Source organism: Nerophis lumbriciformis, linkage group LG12 (assembly GCF_033978685.3).
Source record: "Nerophis lumbriciformis linkage group LG12, RoL_Nlum_v2.1, whole genome shotgun sequence".
NCBI lineage: Eukaryota > Metazoa > Chordata > Actinopteri > Syngnathiformes > Syngnathidae > Nerophis > Nerophis lumbriciformis.
In genome coordinates this window covers 11,207,734-11,234,969 of record NC_084559.2, presented here as the reverse complement: position 1 = coordinate 11,234,969, position 27,236 = coordinate 11,207,734, and the positions used below count along the sequence as shown (strand labels likewise).

Sequence of the window (27,236 nt, the reverse complement as noted above, 5' to 3'; positions counted from 1 at the left end):
CCTTGTGCATAGATTAACAGAAGCGTTTTGTGATACCTGCTCCGGTTTTGATTTTATGACCCTTCAAAGACCCGCTGCACTGATGCTCCTGCGGTGCTGTTTTTCTAAGATGGCTGCTCAAAAGCAGGAAGCACCAACGTGCCCACACAATGCAGACAAGGTAGGTACACTAGACAAAAGTCTTGGGACACTTCAGACTAAAAGTAGACAAAAGTATTGGGACACTTAGGACTAGCACCTGCCAAATACGCGGGCCCGAACAACGCTGCTTGCAGCTTTAATTTTACTTGTTTCGGAAAGTCTTGACAAGCCAAATGTTCTTGTTCTATTGGCAGATAATTTTGCTTAGTTCAAATAAAACACCCCTCATTTTTGTATTTTTTTTTCTTCTTGTTTTTGACCCTAACCCTAACCCTAACCCTAAAGGTATTCTGGGGTTCATTGAGGTTAGCTAATTTTTCTTCTTTCGGAAAGTCTTGACAAGCCAAATTTTCTTGTTCTATTGGCAGATAATTTTGCTTAGTTCAAATAAAATACCCCTAATTTTTCTATTTTAACCCTAACCCTAAAGGTATTCTGGGGTTCATTGAGGTTAGCTAATTTTCTTCTTTCGGAAAGTCTTGACAAGCCAAATTTTCCTGTTCTATTGGCAGATAATTTTGCTTAGTTCAACTACAATACCCTTAATGTTTGTATTTTAACCCTAACCCTAACCCTAACCCTAAAGGTATTTTGGGGTTCATTGAGGTTAGCTCATTTTACTTGTTTTGGAAAGTCTTGACAAGCCAAATTTTCTTGTTCTATTGGCAGATAATTTTGCTTAGTTTAAATAAAATACCCCTAATTTTTGTATTTTAACCCTAACCCTAACCCTAACCCTAAAGGTATTGTGGGGTTCATTGAGGTTAGCTAATTTTACTTGTTTTCAGAAAGTCTTGACAAGCCACATTTTCTCGTTCTATTGGCAGATAATTGTGCTTAGTTCAAATAAAATACCCTTAATTTTTGAATTTTAACCCTAACCCTAACCTTAACCCTAACCCCAACCCTAACCCTAAAGGTATTTTGAGGTTCATTGAGGTGAACTCATTTTACTTGTTTCGGAAAGTCTTGACAAGCCAAATGTTCTTGTTCTATTGGCAGATAATTTTGCTTAGTTTAAATAAAATACCCCTAATTTTTGTATTTTAACCCTAACCCTAACCCTAACCCCAACCCCAACCCTAACCATAAAGGTATTTTGGGGTTAATTGAGGTTAGCTCATTTTACTTGTTTCGGAAAGTCTTGACAAGACACATTTTCTTGTTCTATTGGCAGATAATTTTGCTGAGTTTAAATAAAATACCCCTAATTTTTGTATTTTAACCCTTACCCTAACCCTAACCCTAAAGGTATTTTGGGGTTCATTGAGGTTAGCTAACTTTACTTGTTTTGGAAAGTCTTGACAAGACACATGTTCTGGTTCTATTGGCAGATAATTTTGCTTAGTTTAAATAAAATACCCCTAATTTTTGTATTTTAACCCTAACCCTAACCCTAAACCTAACCCTAAAGGTATTTTTGGGGTTCATTGAGGTTAGCTAATTTTGCTTGTTCCGGAAAGTCTTGACAAGCCAAATCTTCTTGTTCTATTGGCATATAATTTTACTTAGTTCAAATAAAATACCCCACATTTTTGTATTTTAACCCTAACTCCAACCCCAACCCTAACCCTAACCCTAACCCTAACCCTAACCCTAACCCTAAAGGTATTTCAGGGTTCATTGAGGTCAGCTAATTTTACTTGTTTCGGAAAGTCTTGACAAGACACATTTTCTTGTTCTATTGGCAGATAATTTTGCTGAGTTCAAATAAAATACCCCTAATTTTGTATTTAACCCTAACCCTAACCCTAACCCTAACCCTAAAGGTATTTCAGGGTTCATTGAGGTTAGCTAATTTTACTTGTTTCAGAAAGTCTTGACAAGCCAAATGTTATGTTCTATTGGCAGATAATTTTGCTTAGTTCAAATACAATACCCATAATTTTTGTATTTTAACCCTAACCCTAACCCTAACCCTAAAGGTATTCTAGGCTTCATTGAGGTTAGCTAATGTTTCTTCTTTCGGAAAGTCTTGACAAGCCAAATTGTCTTGTTCTATTGGCAGATAATTTTGCTTAGTTCAAATACAATACCCTTAATTTTGGTATTTTAACCCTAACCCTAACCCTAACCCTAAAGGTATTTCAGGGTTCATTGAGGTTTGCTAATTTTACTTGTTTTGGAAAGTCTTGACAAGCCAAATTTTCTTGTTCTATTGGCAGATAATTTTTTTTAGTTCAAATAAAATACCCCTCATTTTTGTATTTTAACCCTAACCCTAACCCTAACCCCAACCCCAACCCTAACCCTAAAGGTATTTCAGGGTTCATTGAGGTTAGCTAATTTTACTTGTTTTGGAAAGTCTTGACAAGCCAAATTTTCTTGTTCTATTGGCAGATAATTTTGCTTAGTTCAAATAAAATACCCCTCATTTTTGTATTTTAACCCTAACCCTAACCCTAAATGTATTTTGCGGTTCATTGAGGTTAGCTAATTTGACTTGTTTCGGAAAGTCTTGACAAGCCAAATGTTCTTGTTCTATTGGCATATAATTTTGCTTAGTTCAAATAAAATACCCCTAATTTTTGTATTTTAACCCTAACCCCAACCCCAACCCTAACCCTAAGGCTAACCCTAACCCTAACCCTAACCCTAAAGGTATTTTGGGGTTCATTGAGGTTAGCTAATTTTACTTGTTTCGGAAAGTCTTGACAAGCCAAATGTTCTTGTTCTATTGGCAGATAATTTTGCTTAGTTCAAATAAAATACCCCTCATTTTTGTATTTTAACCCTAACCCTAACCCTAAATGTATTTTGCGGTTCATTGAGGTTAGCTAATTTGACTTGTTTCGGAAAGTCTTGACAAGCCAAATGTTCTTGTTCTATTGGCATATAATTTTGCTTAGTTCAAATAAAATACCCCTAATTTTTGTATTTTAACCCTAACCCCAACCCCAACCCTAACCCTAAGGCTAACCCTAACCCTAACCCTAACCCTAAAGGTATTTTGGGGTTCATTGAGGTTAGCTAATTTTACTTGTTTCGGAAAGTCTTGACAAGCCAAATGTTCTTGTTCTATTGGCAGATAATTGTGCTTAGTTCAAATAAAAAACCCCTAATTTTTGAATTTTAACCCTAACCCTAACCCTAAAGGTATTTTGAGGTTCATTGAGGTTGACTCATTTTACTTGTTTCGGAAAGTCTTGACAAGCCAAATGTTCTTGTTCTATTGGCAGATAATTTTGCTTAGTTTAAATAAAATACCCCTAATTTTTGTATTTTAACCCTAACCCTAACCCCAACCCCAACCCCAACCCTAACCATAAAGGTATTCTGGGGTTCATTGAGGATAGCTAATATTTCTTCTTTCGGAAAGTCTTTGACAAGCCAGATTTTCTTGTTCTATTGGCAGATAATTTTGCTTAGTTCAAATAAAATACCCCTAATTTTTATATTTTAACCCTAACCCTAACCCTAAAGGTATTCTAGGCTTCATTGAGGTTAGCTAATTTTTATTCTTTCGGAAAGTCTTGACAAGCCAAATTGTCTTGTTCTATTGGCAGATAACTTTGCTTAGTTCAAATACAATACTCTTAATTTTTGTATTTTAACCCTAACCCTAACCCTAACCCTAACCTTAACCCTAAAGGTATTCTGGGGTTCATTGAGGTTAGCTAATTTTTCTTCTTTCGGAAAGTCTTGACAAGCCAAATTTTCTTGTTCTATTGGCAGATAATTTTGCTTAGTTCAAATACAATACCCTTAATTTTTGCATTTTAACCCTAACCCCAACCCCAACCCTAACCCTAAGGCTAACCCTAACCCTAACCCTAAAGGTATTTCAGGGTTCATTGAGGTTAGCTCATTTTACTTGTTTCGGAAAGTCTTGAAAAGACACATTTTCTTGTTCTATTGGCAGATAATTTTGCTGAGTTCAAATAAAATACCCCTAATTTTGTATTTTAACCCTAACCCTAACCCTAAAGGTAGTTTGGGGTTCATTGAGGTTAGCTAATTTTACTTGTTACGGAAAGTCTTGACAAGACAAATGTTCTTGTTCTATTGGCAGATAATTTTGCTTAGTTTAAATAAAATACCCCTAATTTTTGTATTTTAACCCTAACCCTAACCCTAACCCTAAAGGTATTTCAGGGTTCATTGAGGTTAGCTAATTTTACTTGTTTCGGAAGGTCTTGACAAAACAAAGTTCTTGTTCTATTGGCAGATCATTTTGCTTAGTTCAAATAAAATACCCCTAATTTTTGTATTTTAACCCTAACCCTAACCCTAACCCTAAAGGTAGTTTGGGGTTCATTGAGGTTAGCTAATTTTACTTGTTTCGGAAAGTCTTGACAAGCCACATTTTCTTGTTCTGTTGGCAGATAATTGTGCTTAGTTCAAATAAAATACCCCTGATTTTTGTACTTTAACCCTAACCCCAACCCTAACCCTAACCCTAAGGCTAACCCTAACCCTAACCCTAAAGGTATTTCAGGGTTTATTGAGGTTAGCTAATTTTACTTGTTTCGGAAAGTCTTGACAAGCCAAATGTTCTTGTTCTATTGGCAGATAATTTTGCTTAGTTCAAATAAAATACCCCTCATTTTTGTATTTTAACCCTAACCCTAACCCTAACCCTAACCCTAAAGGTATTTCAGGGTTCATTGAGGTTAGCTAATTTTACTTGTTTTGGAAAGTCTTGACAAGCCAAATGTTCTTGTTCTATTGGCAGATAATTTTGCTTAGTTCAAATAAAATACCCTTAATTTTTGTATTTTAACCCTAACCCTAACCCTAACCCTATCTCTAAAGGTATTTTGAGGTTAGCTAATATTACTTGTTTCGGAAAGTCTAGACAAGCCAAATTTTCTTGTTCTATTGGCAGATAATTTTGCTTAGTTCAAATAAAATACCCCCAATTTTTGTACTTTAACCCTAACCCCAACCCCAACCCTAACCCTAAGGCTAACCCTAACCCTAAAGGTATTTCAGGGTTCATTGAGGTTAGCTAATTTTACTTGTTTCGGAAAGTCTTGACAAGCCAAATGTTCTTGTTCTATTGGCAGATAATTTTGCTTAGTTCAAATAAAACACCCCTCATTTTTGTATTTTTTTTTCTTCTTGTTTTTGACCCTAACCCTAACCCTAACCCTAAAGGTATTCTGGGGTTCATTGAGGTTAGCTAATTTTTCTTCTTTCGGAAAGTCTTGACAAGCCAAATTTTCTTGTTCTATTGGCAGATAATTTTGCTTAGTTCAAATAAAATACCCCTAATTTTTCTATTTTAACCCTAACCCTAAAGGTATTCTGGGGTTCATTGAGGTTAGCTAATTTTCTTCTTTCGGAAAGTCTTGACAAGCCAAATTTTCCTGTTCTATTGGCAGATAATTTTGCTTAGTTCAACTACAATACCCTTAATGTTTGTATTTTAACCCTAACCCTAACCCTAACCCTAAAGGTATTTTGGGGTTCATTGAGGTTAGCTCATTTTACTTGTTTTGGAAAGTCTTGACAAGCCAAATTTTCTTGTTCTATTGGCAGATAATTTTGCTTAGTTTAAATAAAATACCCCTAATTTTTGTATTTTAACCCTAACCCTAACCCTAACCCTAAAGGTATTGTGGGGTTCATTGAGGTTAGCTAATTTTACTTGTTTTCAGAAAGTCTTGACAAGCCACATTTTCTCGTTCTATTGGCAGATAATTGTGCTTAGTTCAAATAAAATACCCTTAATTTTTGAATTTTAACCCTAACCCTAACCTTAACCCTAACCCCAACCCTAACCCTAAAGGTATTTTGAGGTTCATTGAGGTGAACTCATTTTACTTGTTTCGGAAAGTCTTGACAAGCCAAATGTTCTTGTTCTATTGGCAGATAATTTTGCTTAGTTTAAATAAAATACCCCTAATTTTTGTATTTTAACCCTAACCCTAACCCTAACCCCAACCCCAACCCTAACCATAAAGGTATTTTGGGGTTAATTGAGGTTAGCTCATTTTACTTGTTTCGGAAAGTCTTGACAAGACACATTTTCTTGTTCTATTGGCAGATAATTTTGCTGAGTTTAAATAAAATACCCCTAATTTTTGTATTTTAACCCTTACCCTAACCCTAACCCTAAAGGTATTTTGGGGTTCATTGAGGTTAGCTAACTTTACTTGTTTTGGAAAGTCTTGACAAGACAAATGTTCTGGTTCTATTGGCAGATAATTTTGCTTAGTTTAAATAAAATACCCCTAATTTTTGTATTTTAACCCTAACCCTAACCCTAAACCTAACCCTAAAGGTATTTTTGGGGTTCATTGAGGTTAGCTAATTTTGCTTGTTCCGGAAAGTCTTGACAAGCCAAATCTTCTTGTTCTATTGGCATATAATTTTACTTAGTTCAAATAAAATACCCCACATTTTTGTATTTTAACCCTAACTCCAACCCCAACCCTAACCCTAACCCTAACCCTAACCCTAACCCTAACCCTAAAGGTATTTCAGGGTTCATTGAGGTCAGCTAATTTTACTTGTTTCGGAAAGTCTTGACAAGACACATTTTCTTGTTCTATTGGCAGATAATTTTGCTGAGTTCAAATAAAATACCCCTAATTTTGTATTTAACCCTAACCCTAACCCTAACCCTAACCCTAAAGGTATTTCAGGGTTCATTGAGGTTAGCTAATTTTACTTGTTTCAGAAAGTCTTGACAAGCCAAATTTTATGTTCTATTGGCAGATAATTTTGCTTAGTTCAAATACAATACCCATAATTTTTGTATTTTAACCCTAACCCTAACCCTAACCCTAAAGGTATTCTAGGCTTCATTGAGGTTAGCTAATGTTTCTTCTTTCGGAAAGTCTTGACAAGCCAAATTGTCTTGTTCTATTGGCAGATAATTTTGCTTAGTTCAAATACAATACCCTTAATTTTGGTATTTTAACCCTAACCCTAACCCTAACCCTAAAGGTATTTCAGGGTTCATTGAGGTTTGCTAATTTTACTTGTTTTGGAAAGTCTTGACAAGCCAAATTTTCTTGTTCTATTGGCAGATAATTTTTTTTAGTTCAAATAAAATACCCCTCATTTTTGTATTTTAACCCTAACCCTAACCCTAACCCCAACCCCAACCCTAACCCTAAAGGTATTTCAGGGTTCATTGAGGTTAGCTAATTTTACTTGTTTTGGAAAGTCTTGACAAGCCAAATTTTCTTGTTCTATTGGCAGATAATTTTGCTTAGTTCAAATAAAATACCCCTCATTTTTGTATTTTAACCCTAACCCTAACCCTAAATGTATTTTGCGGTTCATTGAGGTTAGCTAATTTGACTTGTTTCGGAAAGTCTTGACAAGCCAAATGTTCTTGTTCTATTGGCATATAATTTTGCTTAGTTCAAATAAAATACCCCTAATTTTTGTATTTTAACCCTAACCCCAACCCCAACCCTAACCCTAAGGCTAACCCTAACCCTAACCCTAACCCTAAAGGTATTTTGGGGTTCATTGAGGTTAGCTAATTTTACTTGTTTCGGAAAGTCTTGACAAGCCAAATGTTCTTGTTCTATTGGCAGATAATTTTGCTTAGTTCAAATAAAATACCCCTCATTTTTGTATTTTAACCCTAACCCTAACCCTAACCCTAAAGGTATTCTAGGCTTCATTGAGGTTAGCTAATTTTTCTTCTTTCGGAAAGTCTTGACAAGCCAAATTGTCTTGTTCTATTGGCAGATAATTTTGCTTAGTTTAAATAAAATACCCCTCATTTTTGTATTTTTTTTTTCTTGTTTTTGAACACTGACTTTTTGCAGTGCACATACTTCAAGTCAAGTGGCAATCAGATGGAATTAAAAAAAGATAACTGGAGCGGCAATCAGCGAAAAGAAACGGATGCGAGTGCAACCAGGAGAGGATCATGGAAATAGTCAGGCCTCCGAGCCAAATGCATCTCACAGCTCCAGGAGGCTTTCTTGCCACCTACTCCCTTTTCTCCTGAGTGAAGAGCCCAGACCTCAAAGCTGCCGCCGACCTGACTTGTGCGGCAGCATCTTTAGGATAAAAAAACTGACCTCATTTGAACTGTAATAACCTTTTTAGTGTCTGGGCTTTCTACTCGGATACTTAACAATACACAAAGTAACCTACGATGATCATGTAACTCATGAAGCTGGACTTTAATGAAGTGTCTCTCCCTGCTGTCTGCTCTTGTTAAATGCCTACCAGGGGCAATATATCTGTTGCTATAGTTACAGATTTTGCAGCGGAAAAAAAAAAAAACAGGGTATAATGAAGCCTGGGAGGTCCCACTTTTAATAAATTAGGTAAATAAAGAAAGTCATCACACGGAGCCTGCCAGCAAAGCACGGGGAAATAATGTTTCGACAAATTTATTAGAGCTAACATCTTCCCCCCTGAGCGCAAAGCCTCATAACCACACAGAAGAGGAAAATATGCACTTAATGTAACTGCGGGACTGAACATTGCACTCAAAGTGTTTGTAATCGCCTCATTATTATCTGATATCCTGGAGTTTTGTGTTCCTCTGACTAATCCTGGCACGGTGCGCTCTCAATAGCATGTGTATCGCTTTTATGTTCTAAAGCCTATTTATTCAGAGGGTTTTTTTTCTATGATATGGCTGGTTAACTGTGACCGTGTCAGTGCAGCCAATTGCCTGACATGGATGGACATTACGTGGATGGACATTAATCACTGCACACTCTTCCGTGCAACACGGACATTGTCAGGTTTACATTGTTCTACGCTATTCTCTTCTTACCTCATTTCTCTATCTACAAACCCCGTTTCCGTATGAGTTGGGAAATTGTGCTAGATGTAAATATAAACGGAATACAATGATTTGCAAATCATTTTCAACCCATATTCAGTTGAATATGCTACAAAGACAAGATATTTCATGTTCAAACTCATAAACTTTATTTTTTTTTTGCAAATAATAATTAACTTAGAACATACTTGCCAACCTTGAGACCTCCGATTTCGTGAGGTGGGGTGAGGGGTGGGCGTATATATATATATATATATATATATATATATATATATAGAAGAAATACTTGACGTTCAGTGAATTCTAGCTATATATATATATATATATACGTATATATATATATATATATATATATATATATATATATATATATATATAAAATAAATACTTGAATTTCAGTGTTCATTTATTCACACATATACACACACATAACACTCATCTACTTATTGTTGAGTTAAGGGTTGAATTGTCCATCCTTGTTCTATTCTCTGTCACTATTTTTCGAACCATGCTGAACACCCTCTCTGATGATGCATTGATGTGTGGCACGCACAAAAGTGCTTTCATCAAATATATATATATATATATATATATATATAAATTAGGGCTGCAACTAACGACTAATTTTATAATCGATTAATCTGTCGATTATTACTTCGATCAATCGATTAATAATCGGATAAAAGAGACAGACTAAATTTCTATCATTTCCAGTATTTTATTTTGATTATTGTTTCTCAGCTGTTTGTACATGTTGCAGTTTATAAATAAAGGTTTATAAAAAAAATAAAAAAAATAAAATAAATAAATAAATTAATTAATTAAATTGCCTCTGCGCATGCGCATAGCATAGATCCAACGAATCGATGACTAAATTAATCGCCAACTATTTTTATAATCGATTATAATCGATTTAATCGATTAGTTGTTGCAGCCCTAATATATATATATATATATATATACATATATATATACATATATATATACATATATATATATATATATATATATATATATATATATATATATATATATATATATATATATATATGTATATATATATATATATATATATATATATATATATATATATATATGTATGTATGTGTTTAAATATACTGTATGTATTATATATAGATTCATCTCGCTATATCTATATATAGATTTAGATATATTAGAATCAACATTTCAGTTTTTTCTTAATTACATAATCCTTTTTGGCATATTTTTAGCTAATTATTTTCCAATGTTTTCTTAGTTTTATGTCTACAAAGTGCTGCAGGCCAAAAAAAAGACACTTTCGGCACCCCTGGTTTGATAGCTCAGGACATCAACTCACTGAGCAACCACAACTCTTATTGACAATGTAGCTTGTTAGCTTCATTGGTACTTTAAAAAATATTGGGGTGTTATTGCAGCTGGAACTAATCGATGCGTTAACGCAAGCATATTTTATTGCAAATCAGAGGATAAGGCGTGTCCAGAGGTGGGCTGTACGCCCTCTGAATGAGTTGTATACGCACAGGAGATCGTGTTTTACAACCCGATCAATCATTTACTATCGCTGATGCTACATTTTTTTTGAAAGTGCATGTCAGCAGCACAACAAACTAAATACTGCATCTAATAGAGGCAACAAGCCAAGTGGGAGAAATGCCACTCAGGAAGGAAACAAGACTGCAAGGACCGACCAACTCAAGCTAAAAAGCAGCTTACTGTGGTAGAATCCTGTCCTCAAGGCACCACAGACTGTATGATAACGAGACAAGATGGAGACAGGAAGTGGTCACTTTACATGGCGGTGTGTCCCTCCACGTCTTGGTGTTCTTTGAAGCTCTTATTGTGCATTTTACTTCAGATTCAGCAATGAGATAATTATTTGCTCATGTTTTTGAAAATGCTGCAGATTTCAATGTGAGTGTAAACAAATGTGTCTTCTTTCAAACTACACTTTATTTTGTAAAACAAAAAACAGTTTAATCCCAAAAGGGAATTTGAGGGTTTTTGATAAAGTAAAAGCAAAACTAGCCATTTATTTCTGAAAAAAAATCAAAATAGGGGGTAAAAAAGGCCATATCGCTCGTCCCCATTCGGCAGTCTACTCCAAAGTTCAATACGAGGACCAACGTTACTTTTCATGTATAAATTAAATCTATACAACTTAGAAAAACTTAAGTGATATGTTTTTATTATGTTTGTAATGCTATTACTTTGTATAGCACTAACCCATGATTCAAGGACACTGTTCTTAAAATTACTTTTAAAAGGTAATTAATTATAGTTACTCGTTACTTTACCAAAAAAGTAATGTCATTACTAAAGGAATTACTCTTTAATAAATGTAATTAATATGTTACTTAAAAAATAAAAAATAATAATAATAATAAAAACAATAATTTAAAAAGGTAAATATATTTTTATATATTGATGTATATATATATAAATATATATATATATATATATATATATATATATATATATATATATATATATATATATATATATATATATATATATATATATTACTCATGAAACAGGCCTGTAGAGATGAAGTAGTCTTGTGATTTTTTCCCACACATACATATATTGCATATATTACATATATATATATATATATATATATATATATATATATATATATATATATATATATATATATATATATATATATATATATATATATATGTCTTAATAAGGTTATCCAAAAAATAGTGCTCGATACCGTAGTAGAGCGCAATATATGTATGTGTGGGAAAAAATCACAAGACTACTTCATCTCTACAGGCCTGTTTCATGAGGGGATTGAGGGAACCCCTCATGAAAAAGGCCTGTAGAGATGAAGTAGTCTTGTGATTTTTTTCCCACATATATATATATATATATATATATATATATATATATATATATATATATATATATATATATATATATATATATGTGTGTGTATATATGTGTATATATATATATATATATATATATATATATATATATATATATATATATATTATAGTTATTCGTTACTTTACCAAAAAAGTAATGTCATTACTAAAGGAATTACTCTTTAATAAATGTAATTAATTAGTAATTAATATGTTACTTAAAAAATAAAAAATAAAAATAATAATAAAAACAATAATTTAAAAAGGTAAATATATTTTTATATATTGACATATATATATATATATATATATATATATATATATATATATATATATATAAATATATATATATATATATATATATATATATTTATATGTGTGTGTGTGTATATATGTATATATATGTATACTGTATATGTGTATGTATATATATATATATGTATACTGTATATGTATGTGTATATATATATATATATATTTATATACATACATATATGTATATATGTATGTATATATATATATATATATATATATATATATATATATATATATATATATGTATATGTGTGTGTATATATATATATATATATATATATATATATATATATATATATATATACATATATATATATATATATATATATATATATATATATATATATATATATACATATATATATATATATTTATATATATATATATATATATATATATATATATATATATATATATATATATATATATATATATATATATATATATGGGATATGTAGTTAAGAGACGATTCATATGAGGGCACAGTTTGTGTGTGTGCTTTTAAAAGGTGAGGCCTTGTGTCGTGTGACATCATCAAGGGTTTTTAAACAAAGCTGTGTTTGTTAGCTTTAGCAGTTAGCAGCGGCAGTTTGTCGGCTCGGACGCCAGCGCCTTTGAATCCTTTCACCGGATTGTGTTATCGCTGATTAATAAAGAGATTGAATGCGCTTCGAATGGCTGTGATATCTTCTTGTCAACAAACGGTGTATTGTTTGGATGGCGAGTTTGTCACTTCAATCATTGATCTGTTGTTCATTATTCCCATTGTGTCACTGTGTGACTGTGATGCTGCCTCTTCTTATTTGATATTAGGTTCATGTTATTATTGCTGTCACTTGTAAAATTCCCGGCACTTATGACGCTGCCTTGATGTTGACATGAAACCACTTCAAAAGTAGTGCTCCATGTCACATCAAACTAAATTTAATTCATTAGATTTATTGTTGCTAGTAAAAGTAGCAGCTTTACTGATGCTATTACGTTATTATATTATTTGGTATTGCAAACACTGTTCAAGGATAACTCATTTTATTAAACAAGAGAGAATTGCAAAGAAGCATAGTACGGTGAAGCATTAAACTAACAAATCCCAGCTTGGGCTACAAAATCTTACATTGGAAGAAGGAAAACGGGAACATCAAAAATAAATACAGTATAATGCTTGCAACGATGCGAGTAGGTTGGCAGCAACAGTCCACGGAAAAGCCAAAACTATCAACAAGTCTAAAAACAATAATCGAAAGCAAAGGCAATGATGCAGCGTATAACAAAAAACTAAACTAAATAGCACTGATTACAAATCAAACAATAGTGAATATATGTAGCATACGGTGCTAAACAGGAAACATGAATACACCAAATGATGGAGAAGAGGAATCCAAAAGTGTAAACATTATTTCAGATAATACGGAATTTTCTTCGGGGGACAACTTACATGAGCATCAACATTTCCAAGGTCTGTTCAGCTTTGATTTGCACATGTGCGTAGTGTTGTCCCGATACCAATATTTTGGTACCGGTACCGGTAACAAAAAATCTTAGGGTACACTAAACATATGTTTCTTATTGCAAGTTTGTTCTTATATAAAATAGTGAACATACAAGACAACTTGTCTTTTAGTAGTAAGTACACAAACAAAAGCTCCTAATTTAGTCTGCTGACGTATGCAGTAACATATTGTGTCATTTATACACCTATTATTTTGTACACATTATTAAGGACAAGTGGTAGAAAATTAATTATTAATCTACTTGTTCATTTAATGTTAACATCTGCTTACTTTCTCTTTTAACATGTTCTATCTACACTTCTGTTCAAATGTAATAATCACTTATTCTTCTCTTCTTTGATACTTTACACTAGTTTTAGATGATACCACAAATTTGGGTATCAATCCGATACCAAGTCATTACAGGATCATACATTGGTCATATTCAAAGTCCTCAAGTGTCCAGGGACGTATTTACTGACTTTATTAACATAATATACATTAAAAAAAAACGAAAGAAGATGTGATGCCAAAAAATATCGATGTAATCATAGTAGTATCGACTAGATACGCTCCTGTACTTGGTATCATTACAGTGGATGTCAGGTGTAGATCCACCCATGGCGTTTGTTTACATTGTGGCGCCTGTTATCTACGGTGTGTAGTGAAGCATGTTTAGCTATTCCTCGTCTTGCAGTGATAATGATACTTGTAAGAAACTTACTTTATTTGTCGCCATGGAGACAAGGATTAGTGATTTAGAAGTAGCTAAAATACTAGCCATGTCTTAAAGCACCTCTTCCTGAGGGTGTTTCAGTGTTATAACTTCACCTTTATCTTTACTTTTTAAGCCAAAATGGGTCCGTTCTCCCTTTTCTGTCCGGTGATGGACTGGTACTTTTCAGAGGCAGTATAGTACCGAATATGATTCATTAGTATCGCGGTGCTATACTAATACCGGTATACCGTACAACCAGTGACGTGCGGTGATGGCAGGTGAGGCGGGGCCTCACCTGCCATGGAAAGAAAAAAATGGAAAGAAAAAAATGTAAAAAGAAAAAAAAAATAATTAATTGTTAAATGTATCCAGTGATTATACTATAAAGTTATTTTCCATTTAACTTCACCAGTTTTAGATAATTTTTATTCAAAATCGCTGAATTTTCACATTTGCCGTTCAAATACTGAGAAGAGACGGTGCAGTGAACAGCAGCCAGTTGAGGCACGTCACTCAGTGCCTCACCATGGATTGCGGACTCGGCTAACTGCTGGCCTGCTGTGCAGTGAGACTGTATTGCTATATGAACTATATTATACATTTCCATAGTTTAGTTAGCTGAGGTATATAATGTACAGTGTATTTTGTCAACAACTGTATGTGTGTAACGTATTTCTTGTGCTGAGCGATCATAAAACGGCTGCAAAAGATGCACTGGCTGAGGCTCGCAGTAATCCGCCTCCTGCACCCCCGCCGTAGAATTGTTATATCAACTAAAGCCCACACTTAAACTTTCCACGTGCAAGATTGAATCTATTTAAAGAAGTTATTTCATAAGAAGTCAAAAAGTGCAAAAACAATAATGTTGGTGTTGGAGGAGTTGTGAATGACTGCAGGGCCACAACATTAGGTACACCTGCAGACTGCAGGTGTACCAAATTCACAACTCCTCCAACACGAACATTATTGTTTTTGCACTTTTTGGCTTCTTATTAAATAACTTTTGTAACCTATTTTTATGGGCTTTCCTCTTTGTGATGTTAAGTTCCTGTTATGCGCTGTTATGCAGTATATGCCTCGAGCTCTTATTTTGAAGGCGCTAAGAGCGGAAGTGATGACACGTTGGAGTGGAGCGTAGGTTTTTGAAAGAAGGTAAATAAAGTGGTCCTGGTGTAAACTGGAGCCTCCGTGTTTGTTATTTTGTAGTTTCATACAGTATAGGCGACATTTATAAACCCTCGGTTACACTTTTTTTTAAATAGATTCAATCTTGCACGTGGAAAGTTGAAGTGAGGGCTTTAGTTGATATAACACTCCCGTCAGGGGGTTCATTAATCCAGCACAACAGCGGCGCATGGACTTCATTTATAAGTAAAGGTAAGACCATAATAACGTTTTTTTTATTAAATGTGCTTTTTTTGTGTGCTACAGTTTGTATGTGTAAAGTTAAAGTTAAGTTAAAGTACCAATGATTGTCACACACACACTAGGTGTGGTGAAATTTGTTCTCTGCATTTGACCCATAACTTGATCACCCCCTGGGAGGCGAGGGGAGCAGTGGGCAGCAGCGGCGCCGCGCCCGGGAATAATTTTTGGTGATTTAACCCCCAATTCCAAGCCTTGATGCTGAGTGCCAAGCAGGGAAGAATGCTGGTATGAGCTTTTAAACATAACCCGTTAACTGCTGCCAATCAAATGGTGAATAAGATACTCTTTAGGGTTCATATGTTTGTAAATCTGACTGTGATGAAGTCAGTGCCTCACCAGCCATCAACCTCACTGCATGTCACTGCGTACAACCCTACCCGTGCGAAAGGTAAGAGCAAAATATATATTTTTGGGCGAACGTCTTGCACACACATTCTCCCCCAAAAAGTGTATTTTTTTTGTCATTCTGACCATGTGGTGCAGCACTTTAGGGTTACATTAGTACCATTTTGATTCCGTCCGAATAGAAACACCTTTAATAGACGCTGCACAGTAATTGACCGATTAAGGTCCATTACAAGTCCTGCTCACACACACACACACACACACACACACACACACACACACACACACACACACGCACACACACACACACACACACACACACACACACACACGCACACGCGACCCGCCTGCAGCACACCTTATTATCCCCTCAACTAATAGTGCTCTTAGTTAAATTGCAGAGTTCACTTGTGCAACAGGAGTGAAGTCACAAGGTTACCACTCCTCTTTACCTTTTCAAGCCCATCATTAAATCAAGGATGTTTGGCACTGGATATTATTTTGCTTCCTTGACCAACACGTGCAAGCACCCATATTTCCGAGAAGACAAACTCCCAAGACAAAGGACCTGATTTATTCGAATTAAAAAAAAGTACTTGGATGAAGTGAGCTGAAAAAGTCATGTAGATCAGTGGTTTTTAACCCACTCAAATATTAACACCGAATTAGTAATCTTACTTTTTATTCTAATCGTATTCAGTAAATATATCCACCCTACTTACAGTTTACAAGCTTGTCAAATGACACAAAAAAACATGTGTTAATCCCGAATATTATTTATTTAACACATAGACTGTAGGCTTAGGTCAGGCTGATTAAAACAATAAGTACTAACCTAATGTACTGCCAAAAAAAAAGGGACTCAAATAACTGACAAAAAATAAAATTATTGTGGTGGCTCAGATGAAAGAGTGGCCAAATAATTCATGTTTTTTTAATTGAAATTTCTCATTGAGATAAAGGGAGACATACAATGCGTGCCACGCTGTCACGGCCCAGACGCGCACCAGCGCGCAATCATCTGGGAGCCGCGCTGAGCGCACCTCCAAGCGCGTGGAGGTGCGATGTCCCTCGCACCCGCGGCGGCTCCACCCGGGCTCGCGCCCGAGGCTTCAGCGCGCACCGCGGCGGCCATCCTACTCGTCGCGGCCTAGCCCTCGCGGCTCTCGCTGCCGGCGACGGCCGGGTATGGGCCCGACGCTCCAGCGCCATCCATTTTCAGGGCTAGTTGATTCGGCAGGTGGGTTGTTACACACTCCTTAGCGGGTTCCGACTTCCATGGCCACCGTCCTGCTGTCTATATCAACCAACACCTTTTCTGGGGTCTGATGAGCGTCGGCATCGGGCGCCTTAACCCGGCGTTCGGTTCATCCCGCAGCGACAGTTCTGCTTACCAAAAGTGGCCCACTCGGCTCACCAGGGTGAGCCCCACCCCTTTTGTGAGCGCACTGCGCGCGGAGTGACCCCTGTTACGAGCCCCCGGCCACGGGGGTGGCGGGCAGGTAAGCTGCTGCGCGTGACGCCGGCCGCGCCGAAGGCGGACGAGGCGGGGTGTCGGTGCGGTGGGCGCGGTGGTGACCCTGGACGTGCGTCGGGCCCTTCTCGCGGATCACCTCAGCTACGGCTACCGGTGGGGCCCTCTCGGGGGAAGGGGCCTCGGTCCCGGACCCCGGCGAGGCGTCCCTTCTCCGCTCCGTAAAAGTGTCCATCTCTTTTTTTTTTCTTCTTCTGTTGTGGCATATGCAGCAGGTGCCTGCTCGTTTTTTCGTATGTGGGTAACAACATTTAACTATGTATATATATTTCCGAATTGGTTTAACTGCCACCCGCCTGAATCTATTTAAAATCTAATTTTTTTTCATTTCAACCGCCCGACCCGACCCGCGGATAAAATCTAATTTTTTTTTATTTCAACCGCCCGACCCGCGGATAATCCGCGGACTCCGCGGTTGTGTCCGCAAACCGCGCATCTCTAATATATATATTAGAGATGCGCGGTTTGCGGACACAACCCGACCCGACCCGACCCGACCCGCGGATAAAATCTAACTTTTTTTTATTTCATCCGCCCGATCCACGGATAATCCGCGGATCGGGCGGTTGTGTCCGCAAACCGCGCATCTCTAATATATATATTAGAGATGCGCGCATCTCTAATATCTAGTGTCCGCAAACCGCGCATCTCTAATATATATATTAGAGATGCGCGCATCTCTAATATATATATTAGAGATGCGCGGTTTGCGGACACAACCGCCCGATCCGCGGATTATCCGTGGATCGGGCGGATGAAATAAAAACAAATTAGATTTTATCCGCGGGTCGGGTCGGGTCGGGTCGGGTCGGGTCGGGTCGGGTTGGGCGGTTGAAATAAAAAAAAATTAGATTTTAAATAGATTCAGGCGGGTGGCAGTTAAACCAATTCGGAAATATATATACATAGTTAAATGTTGTTACCCACATACGAAAAACGAGCAGGCACCTGCTGCATATGCCACAACAGAAGAAAAAAAAAAAAGAGATGGACACTTTTACGGAGCGGAGAAGGGACGCCTCGCCGGGGTCCGGGACCGAGGCCCCTTCCCCCGAGAGGGCCCCACCGGGAGCCGTAGCTGAGGCGATCCGCGAGAAGGGCCCGACGCACGTCCAGGGTCACCACCGCGCCCACCGCACCGACACCCCGCCTCGTCCGCCTTCGCCGCGGCCGGCGTCACGCGCAGCAGGTAAGCAGCTTACCTGCCCGCCACCCCCGTGGCCGGGGGCTCGTAACAGGGGTCACTCCGCGCGCTCCGCCCGCGCAGCTTACCTGCCCGCCACCCCTGTTGCCGGGGGCGCGTAACAGGGGTCACTCCGCGCGCAGTGCGCTCACGAAAGGGGTGGGGCTCATCCTGGTTGATATAGACAGCAGGACGGTGGCCATGGAAGTCGGAACCCGCTAAGGAGTGTGTAACAACCCACCTGCCGAATCAACTAGCCCTGAAAATGGATGGCGCTGGAGCGTCGGGCCCATTCCCGGCCGTCGCCGGCAGCGAGATGCGCTTGGAGGTGCGCTCAGCGCGGCTCCCAGATGAATGACAGCGTGGCACGCGAATGTCTGTGCTGCATTGGATCAGTCTCCTTTCTTTAACAGGCAAAAGCTTTATAACCTCACTAATGCCTTGCATCGTCTATATTAGATATATAACAACGGGCGGGTGCGGGCGGGTGCGGTTCTGATCAAATGTTAAGTCGGGTGGATGGCGGATGTTTGACGACTTTCTGATGCGGTTGCAGATGAAATAATTGCCTATCCGCGCATCTCTAATATATATATATATATATATATATATGAAATACTTGACTTGGTGAATTCTAGCTGTAAATATACTCCTCCCCTCTTAACCACGCCCCCCGCACCCACCCCCCGAAATTGGAGGTCTCAAGGTTGGCAAGTATGTAATACATAGTGAACGAGCACAATATAATACATAGTGAACGAGCACTGCTGTTTATCTGCATTATGTGCCTAATAAATCATGCAGGATTCCGGCGGGCGTGGAAATCCTGCAAGTCGGCAACACTAAGTGGCTAAGTGACTCATGTTGCTTCACCTTGATCCCTGGGTGAAGTAAACAGCAAGTGGGTTTAATGTGTTTATATATTGGCGGCTGTGACTGTCGTGTGCAGAGCTGCAGCCGCTCAGGGTCGCTGCTGCATGCCAAACAACAAAGGTATCAGTCATTTTGAGCACCCTTCCCCACTGCCCGCTAGCCACTGTTGCTCTTGCATTCAACTCAGCTCTCAGGCCGCCTTTTCATGTCCAGAGGCTGGACTTGTAGTGGGAGGTTGGCCGGAGGGAGGGTCGGGAATAATGCGGTGAAGTGTCTTCAGAGGTTTTTATTCAAGACATTGTTAGTGTGTGTGTGTGTGTAGCATAACACTAATGGACAACAGTGTTATTGTTTGTGCTCCAGCTTTATGTGTTATTCATGGCTCCCGTTGGAAGCGTGTTGAAGGTCAAAGACATGATGCTGAGTATCCTGCAAGCATTTTTTTTTTTTTTTTTTTTACAGCAAAGAAGCACTCACATTGGATCTATTCATAGCTGCCTTTAGTCAATGATCTTGTTTTCTTTGCGGAGCTTCGTAGTCCCTTTTATTTACAAAACCCAAAAGCAGTGAAGTTGTCACGTTGTGTAATTGGTAAATAAAAAAGAGAATACAACAAACCCTTTTCAACTTATATTCAATTGAATAGACTGCAAAGACAAGATATTTCATGTTCACACTGAGAAACTATTTTTTTTTGCAAATAATCCTTAACTTAGAATTTAATAGCAACAACACATTGCAAAAAGGGGCATTTTTACCACTGTGTTACATGGCCTTTCCTTTTAACAACTATACTTGCCAACGACTGGGATGAGAATCAGCACCTCCAAGTCCGAGTACATGGTTCTCGCCCGGAAAAGGGTGGAGTGCCATCTCCGGGTTGGGGAGGAGATCTTGCCCCAAGTGGAGGAGTTCAAGTACCTCGGAGTCTTGTTCACGAGTGGGGGAAGAGTGGATCGTGAGATCGACAGGCGGATCGGTGCGGCGTCTTCAGTAATGCGGACGCTGTATCGATCCGTTGTGGTGAAGAAGGAGCTGAGCCGGAAGGCAAAGCTCTCATTTTACCGGTCGATCTACGTTCCCATCCTCACCTATGGTCATGAGCTTTGGGTTATGACCGAAAGGACAAGATCACGGGTACAAGCGGCCGAAATGAGTTTCCTCCACCTGGTGGCGGGGCTCTCCCTTAGAAATAGGGTGAGAAGCTCTGTCATCCGGGGGGAGCTCAAAGTAAAGCCGCTGCTCCTCCACATGGAGAGGAGCCAGATGAGGTGGTTCGGGCATCTGGTCAGGATGCCACCCGAACGCCTCCCTAGGGAGGTGTTTAGGGCACGTCCCACCGGTAGGAGGCCGCGGGGAAGACCCAGGACACGTTGGGAAGACTATGTCTCCCGGCTGGCCTGGGAACGCCCAACCCGGAGATGGCACTTCACCCTTTTCCGGGCGAGAACCATGGACTCGGACTTGGAGGTGCTGATTCTCATCCCAGTCGCTTCACACTCGGCTGCGAACCGATCCAGCGAGAGCTGAAGATCCTGGCCAGATGAAGCCATCAGGACCACATCATCTGCAAAAAGCAGAGACTTAATCCTGCAGCCACCAAACCAGATCCCCTCAACGCCTTAACTGCGCCTAGAAATTCTGTCCATAAAAGTTATGAACAGAATCGGTGACAAAGGGCAGCCTTGGCGGAGTCCAACCCTCACTGGAAACGTGTCCGACTTACTGCCGGCAATGCGGACCAAGCTCTGGCACTGAGCATACAGGGAGCGGACTGCCCCAATCAGACAGTCCGACACCCCATACTCTCTGAGCACTCCCCACAGGACTTCCCGAGGAACACGGTCGAATGCCTTCTCCAAGTCCACAAAACACATGTAGACTGGTTGGGCAAACTCCCATGCACCCTGCCGAGAGTATAGAGCTGGTCCACAGTTCCACGACCAGGACGAAAACCACACTGTTCCTCCTGAATCCGAGGTTCGACTATCCGGCGTAGCCTCCTCTCCAGTACACCTGAATAGACCTTACCGGGAAGGCTGAGGAGTGTGATCCCACGATAGTTAAAAAAATATGTTTATCTTTAATTATGATCATGATTTCTGGGTATGTTAGGCCGGCAGAGAAGGCCTTGCTGGCCCTGACAACACACCAGTGGTCAAACTCCAGCTTTGACTCTTCCACAGCAGACATTGGATGCTTTAAAGATGCTGTGAAGTAAAAGTGAGAAAAATCTGCAGGCTTTTCGGCAATCTAAAATATATTAGAATTGCATTCTTCAAACACACGTGTGGCTTGCAGCAGCAATCAGCACACTATGTTGAACAAAAGTTGTAAATGCTGGGGTAAGTGTCTCTCAGCTAACTAAATATCACAGCCAAGCTCATTTGCAGTCCCCAGGAAATCTAAGAGAGCTATTTTTAATCTGAGGAAGAGGCCTTCAGGCTACATGCGCTCATTTAGTTTGGCTTCCTGGCTATATTTCCACTGCTCTTCGACAGCACCGAGGTGGATTTTGGCCTGCAGACAGGAGCATGAAAACATCCGCCCATTTAAACAGGCTGTTAACACACAGACAGACCATCTCTCAGGAACAGGGAACGTGGTCCCGGTGTTGTTCTTTTAAATTGACAGTATTGGCAGGCTTCTGTCTGCATGAACAAACACACTTTGCTACTTGTAAAGGAAGACAAGGGTGGGATGACAGGGAAGACATGGAATTTGTTCATGTAACAATAAACACTTTTAGAAAACAAATAACAAACTACACGGAACCACACGATCTGATTGTGATTGTCTTATTAAATAGTTCAAAGGAAGTCAATTTATATAACATGTAAGGGAAATACGTTCAATAACAGGAGATTTATGAGAACAAAATCTAATCATCACATGGAATTGATCAGCTGGACTCGCGACTCAATTGACAAAATCTTTTCGACGACGTAAAGAGGTTCGGGGGAGCCTGGCTTCCCTGATGGAACCATTGCTCCGGGGTACGTGAGAGATTCCTGGGACAAATGGAGAATAATGTGCCTCTCAGTCCTTTCCATCGAGGACGTGGAAGACATCTACCTATTTGGAACTGATTGGGCTGGGCATTGCTCTGGTGCATCATCAAATTCTTAAGACGATGGCAGCCACTCAAGGAGCCCAAAGGCTGTTCGTCGCAATGGAAGGATTGGGCCGGGCTGTGGGCTCACATCCTGGGGCGATTTCTGAACTGAATCGCAAGATGGATCACATCATGGAGAAGCTTGTTGAAAGGGAACAATTGGATATGAGAGCCAACATGGACGAATAGAACAGACAAGTCATTGTAATGTATGCTCGCGGAAAAACAAAAATCCTAATCTACGATTTGACTCCCTCGAATGGCCTTGATGCTGCAACAACAGGAGCAGGCTGTTCTGTAAACATCCCAGAGGACTCTCAAAGATGGTCGCTTTTGACCTCCCTCCTTCCTCAACGACACCTGGAAGTCGAACTTTGCTTGCATTGCATGCAGAAGGGCCCCGGGCCTATGGACACAACACCACTACACCCAAAGACAATGGGCATATACACAAACACACACCCCACCCCCACCCAACGCCTTCACCATCGCTTGATTCCCCTTCGGGGTGATGGACGGCTGAGTAGCGCTTTATAGCAGCATGCCGGCCTCCAGGGCCTCAACCCCCCGAGTTGATGGGATTATATGTAACTTGTTTATGTGTGCTATGGCAAATGAGGTTTTTCCCTTGGACTCAGTCTGCAGGGTCCAGCCTTTGACTGATATTGTTTACTCTTCCCCCCTTTCCCGATATCACTTTTGTCCCACCTTTTTTAAGGAGCGCCGTAAGTGGCTGATCCGTTGGCGGTCCTGTTCTTGTCTCCCTGTAACGTATGTCTGCTCTTAGTGGGACTGTGCCCAAAATGTCATTTAAGTTCTTATATGTCTTGTACATGTTAAAGAATGGACACTAATAAAGCATCCTGATCCTGATCCTGAATTATGAGAAAGTGGTTGATGTTCCTTAAAAATGTACATAATTCTAATCGTGGAACTGTGGACCAACTCTATACTCTCGGCAGGGTCCTTGAGGGTGCATGGGAGTTTGCCCAACCAGTCTACATGTGCTTTGTGGACTTGGAGAAGGCATTCGACCGTGTCCCTTGGGAAGTCCTGTGGGGAGTGCTCAGAGAGTATGGGGTATCGGACTGTCTGATTTTGGCGGTCCGCTCCCTGTATGATCAGTGTCAGAGCTTGGTCCGCATTGCCGGCAGTAAGTCGGACACGTTTCCAGTAAGGGTTGGACTCCGCCAAGGCTGCCCTTTGTCACCCATTCTGTTCATAACTTTTATGGACAGAATTTCTAGGCGCAGTCAAAGCGTTGAGGGGATCCAGTTTGGTGGCTGCATGATTAGGTCTCTGCTTTTTGCAGATGATGTGGTCCTGATGGCTTCATCTGGCCAGGATCTTCAGCTCTCACTGGATCGGTTCGCAGCCGAGTGTGAAGCGACTGGGATGAGAATCAGCACCTCCAAGTCCAAGTCCATGGTTCTCGCCCGGAAAAGGGTGGAGTGCCATCTCAGGGTTGGGGAGGAGACCCTGCCCCAAGTGGAGGAGTTCAAGTACCTCGGAGTCTTGTTCACGAGTGAGGGAAGAGTGGATCGTGAGATCGACAGGCGGATCGGTGCGGCATCTTCAGTAATGCGGACGCTGTATCGATCCGTTGTGGTGAAGAAGGAGCTGAGCCGGAAGGCAAAGCTCTCAATTTACCGGTCGATCTACGTTCCCATCCTCACCTATGGTCATGAGCTTTGGGTCATGACCGAAAGGACAAGATCACGGGTACAAGCGGCCGAAATGAGTTTCCTCCGCCGGGTGGCGGGGCTCTCCCTTAGAGATAGGGTGAGAAGCTCTGTCATCCGGGGGGAACTCAAAGTGAAGCCGCTGCTCCTCCACATCGAGAGGAGCCAGATGAGGTGGTTCAGGCATCTGGTCAGGATGCCACCTGATCGCCTCGGGAGGTGTTTAGGGCACGTCCGACCGGTAGGAGGCCACGGGGAAGACCCAGGACACGTTGGGAAGACTATGTCTCCCGGCTGGCCTGGGAACGCCTCGGGATCCCCCGGGAGGAGCTGGACGAAGTGGCTGGGGAGAGGGAAGTCTGGGCTTCCCTGCTTAGGCTGCTGCCCCCGCGACCCGACCTCGGATAAGCGGAAGAAGATGGATGGATGGATGGATGGATAATTCTAATCGTACATTGACTACTCAATTATTAGGCCCATCTCAATCTATACATGAACGCCATGATCTACTTACAGTAGATTCCAAATAGCATGTGCTAAATAAACTGCACAAACTATAAAAACTGCAAGTACTATTAGTGGACATGTTGCAGGTGATCTGCAAAAGACTGTGTGTACAAATTGATAACAAGTACAAACGTGGTGCAGACCGTAGACATCTTATAAGTAGGCGAAGCATTGGCTGCTGTGACGCGAGAAATTGTTGTTAAGGCGGCCGCCTAAACAACAAAGCGCTGCGGGAAACCCTGCATGTCATCATTGTTGACATGCTGCTTATCTGCATAGTTGTACTGCAAACAAGCACGCATATGGACATCAGTCAAATGTGAATAAACGTGTGAATGAAAGTGACGTTGAATAACACACCAACAGACATATCGCCACCGGGATTGGCTCACGTAAGAATAAACAAGCGATTAACCGATAGGAAATCAATAAGGAAGTCACTGACCAGTTTGTTCTTCTTGGAATATGTTTTCTTGAGCAGCCTCTCGGTCATCCTCTCCTGCTCTCTCTGGGCATGATGAAAGAATCCATTCTCTAATGGATCCATCATAGGCTCTAGAACGTTCTCCTGTTCCTTCCCCACCTCCTCATCTTCCGTCTTCGGCTGTTGCACGGCCTTTTTCTCCTTCCACCGCTCCTTCTTCTCCTGTATCTTTAGAAGTCCTGTTTTCTCCTGCAAAAAGCAAGAGAGCACATTTTTTTAGTCCCGAGGCTAAAACATGTCATCGTGAACCACTTTGTTGTTGTTGTTGTGACAAATCTTAACACCATATAGATCAGGGGTGCTCATTACGTCGATCGCGATCTACCGGTCGATCTCGGAGGGTGTGTCAGTCGATCACCAGCCAGCCATTAAAAAAATAGTCCTAAAAATGAGCGATCATAAATCTTCACTATGACGTCACTTTCGTCACTTGATTGACATTCACGGCACCCGAGGGTCTTCTGAGATGACGCTGGCTGCTGCCAGCTCATTAAAATGACCGACTGGAAGGCGAGAAACACTTTATTTCAACAGACTCTGGCGCCGTACCTGTCGTCAAAACTCCAAAGACCGACTGCACAGTTGCACAATAAAAGCTCTGCTTCATCCTGCCTGCGCTACCAAAATGAGAGTCTCAGAAAGCTGGCGTGCACAAGCTAGCAAGCTACGGAGTTTGCCGACAATGTATTTCTTGTAAAGTGTATACAAAGGAGTACGGAAGCTGGACAAATAAGATGCCAAAAACCAACCACTTTCATGTGGTATTGGACAGAAAGGAGGACTTTTTTTCTACTCCATTCGAAAATGCGGACATTATCATCACCACTGTCTGATTCCAATCAATGCAAGTCATCAGAATCAGGTAATACACCAACTTATATTCGTGTCTATGTGTTAAACATGCTTGTATTATCTTTAACCACCTTTAAGTTGTTAACAATATTAACTATATGTGTTAAACATGCTTGTATTATCTTTAACCACCTTTAAGTTAACAATATTAACTATTTGTGTTAAACATGCGTGTTTTATCTTTAACCACCTTTAAGTTGTTAACAATATTAACTATATGTGTTAAACATGCTTGTTTTATCTTTAACCACCTTTAAGTTGTTAACAATATTAACTATTTGTGTTAAACATGCTTGTTTTATCTTTAACCACCTTTAAGTTGTTAACAATATTAACTATATGTGTTAAACATGCTTGCATTATCTTTAAACACCTTTAACTTGTTAACAATATTAACTATATGTGTTAAACATGCTTGTATTATCTTTAACCACCTTTAAGTTGTTAACAATATTAACTATATGTGTTAAACATGCTTGTATTATCTTTAACCACCTTTAAGTTGTTAACAATATTAACTATATGTGTTAAACATGCTTGTTTTATCTTTAACCACCTTTAAGTTGTTAACAATATTAACTATATGTGTTAAACATGCTTGCATTATCTTTAAACACCTTTAACTTGTTAACAATATTAACTATATGTGTTAAACATGCTTGCATTATCTTTAAACACATTTAACTTGTTAACAATATTAACTATATGTGTTAAACATGCTTGCATTATCTTTAAACACCTTTAACTTGTTAACAATATTAACTATATGTGTTAAACATGCTTGCATTATCATTAAACACTTTTAACTTGTTAACAAAAACATATATTTCATAAATAAGTAAATATAAATGATATATATGAATGAGGTAGATCCCCACGACTTGATCAATTGAAAAGTAGCTCGCCTGCAGAAAAAGTGTGAGCACCCCTGATGTAGAGCAATTCTAATAATCATAGTATGAAATCAGTGAAGGAGA

The 27,236-nt window shown here is 39.5% G+C and overlaps 1 protein-coding gene across 5 annotated transcripts in view; it reads right to left on the bottom strand.

Moving 5' to 3' along the window:
* The window catches only part of fbrsl1 (fibrosin-like 1), a 1,050,133-nt gene that overhangs the window by 754,710 nt on the left and 268,187 nt on the right, over positions 1 to 27,236 (bottom strand). For all 5 annotated transcript variants that reach the window (XM_061985899.2, XM_061985900.2, XM_061985897.2 and 2 more), the window contains exon 2: positions 25,369 to 25,596. In XM_061985899.2, coding sequence (XP_061841883.2) covers positions 25,369 to 25,596 — 228 coding nt within the window. The remainder of the gene's footprint in view (positions 1 to 25,368; positions 25,597 to 27,236) is intronic.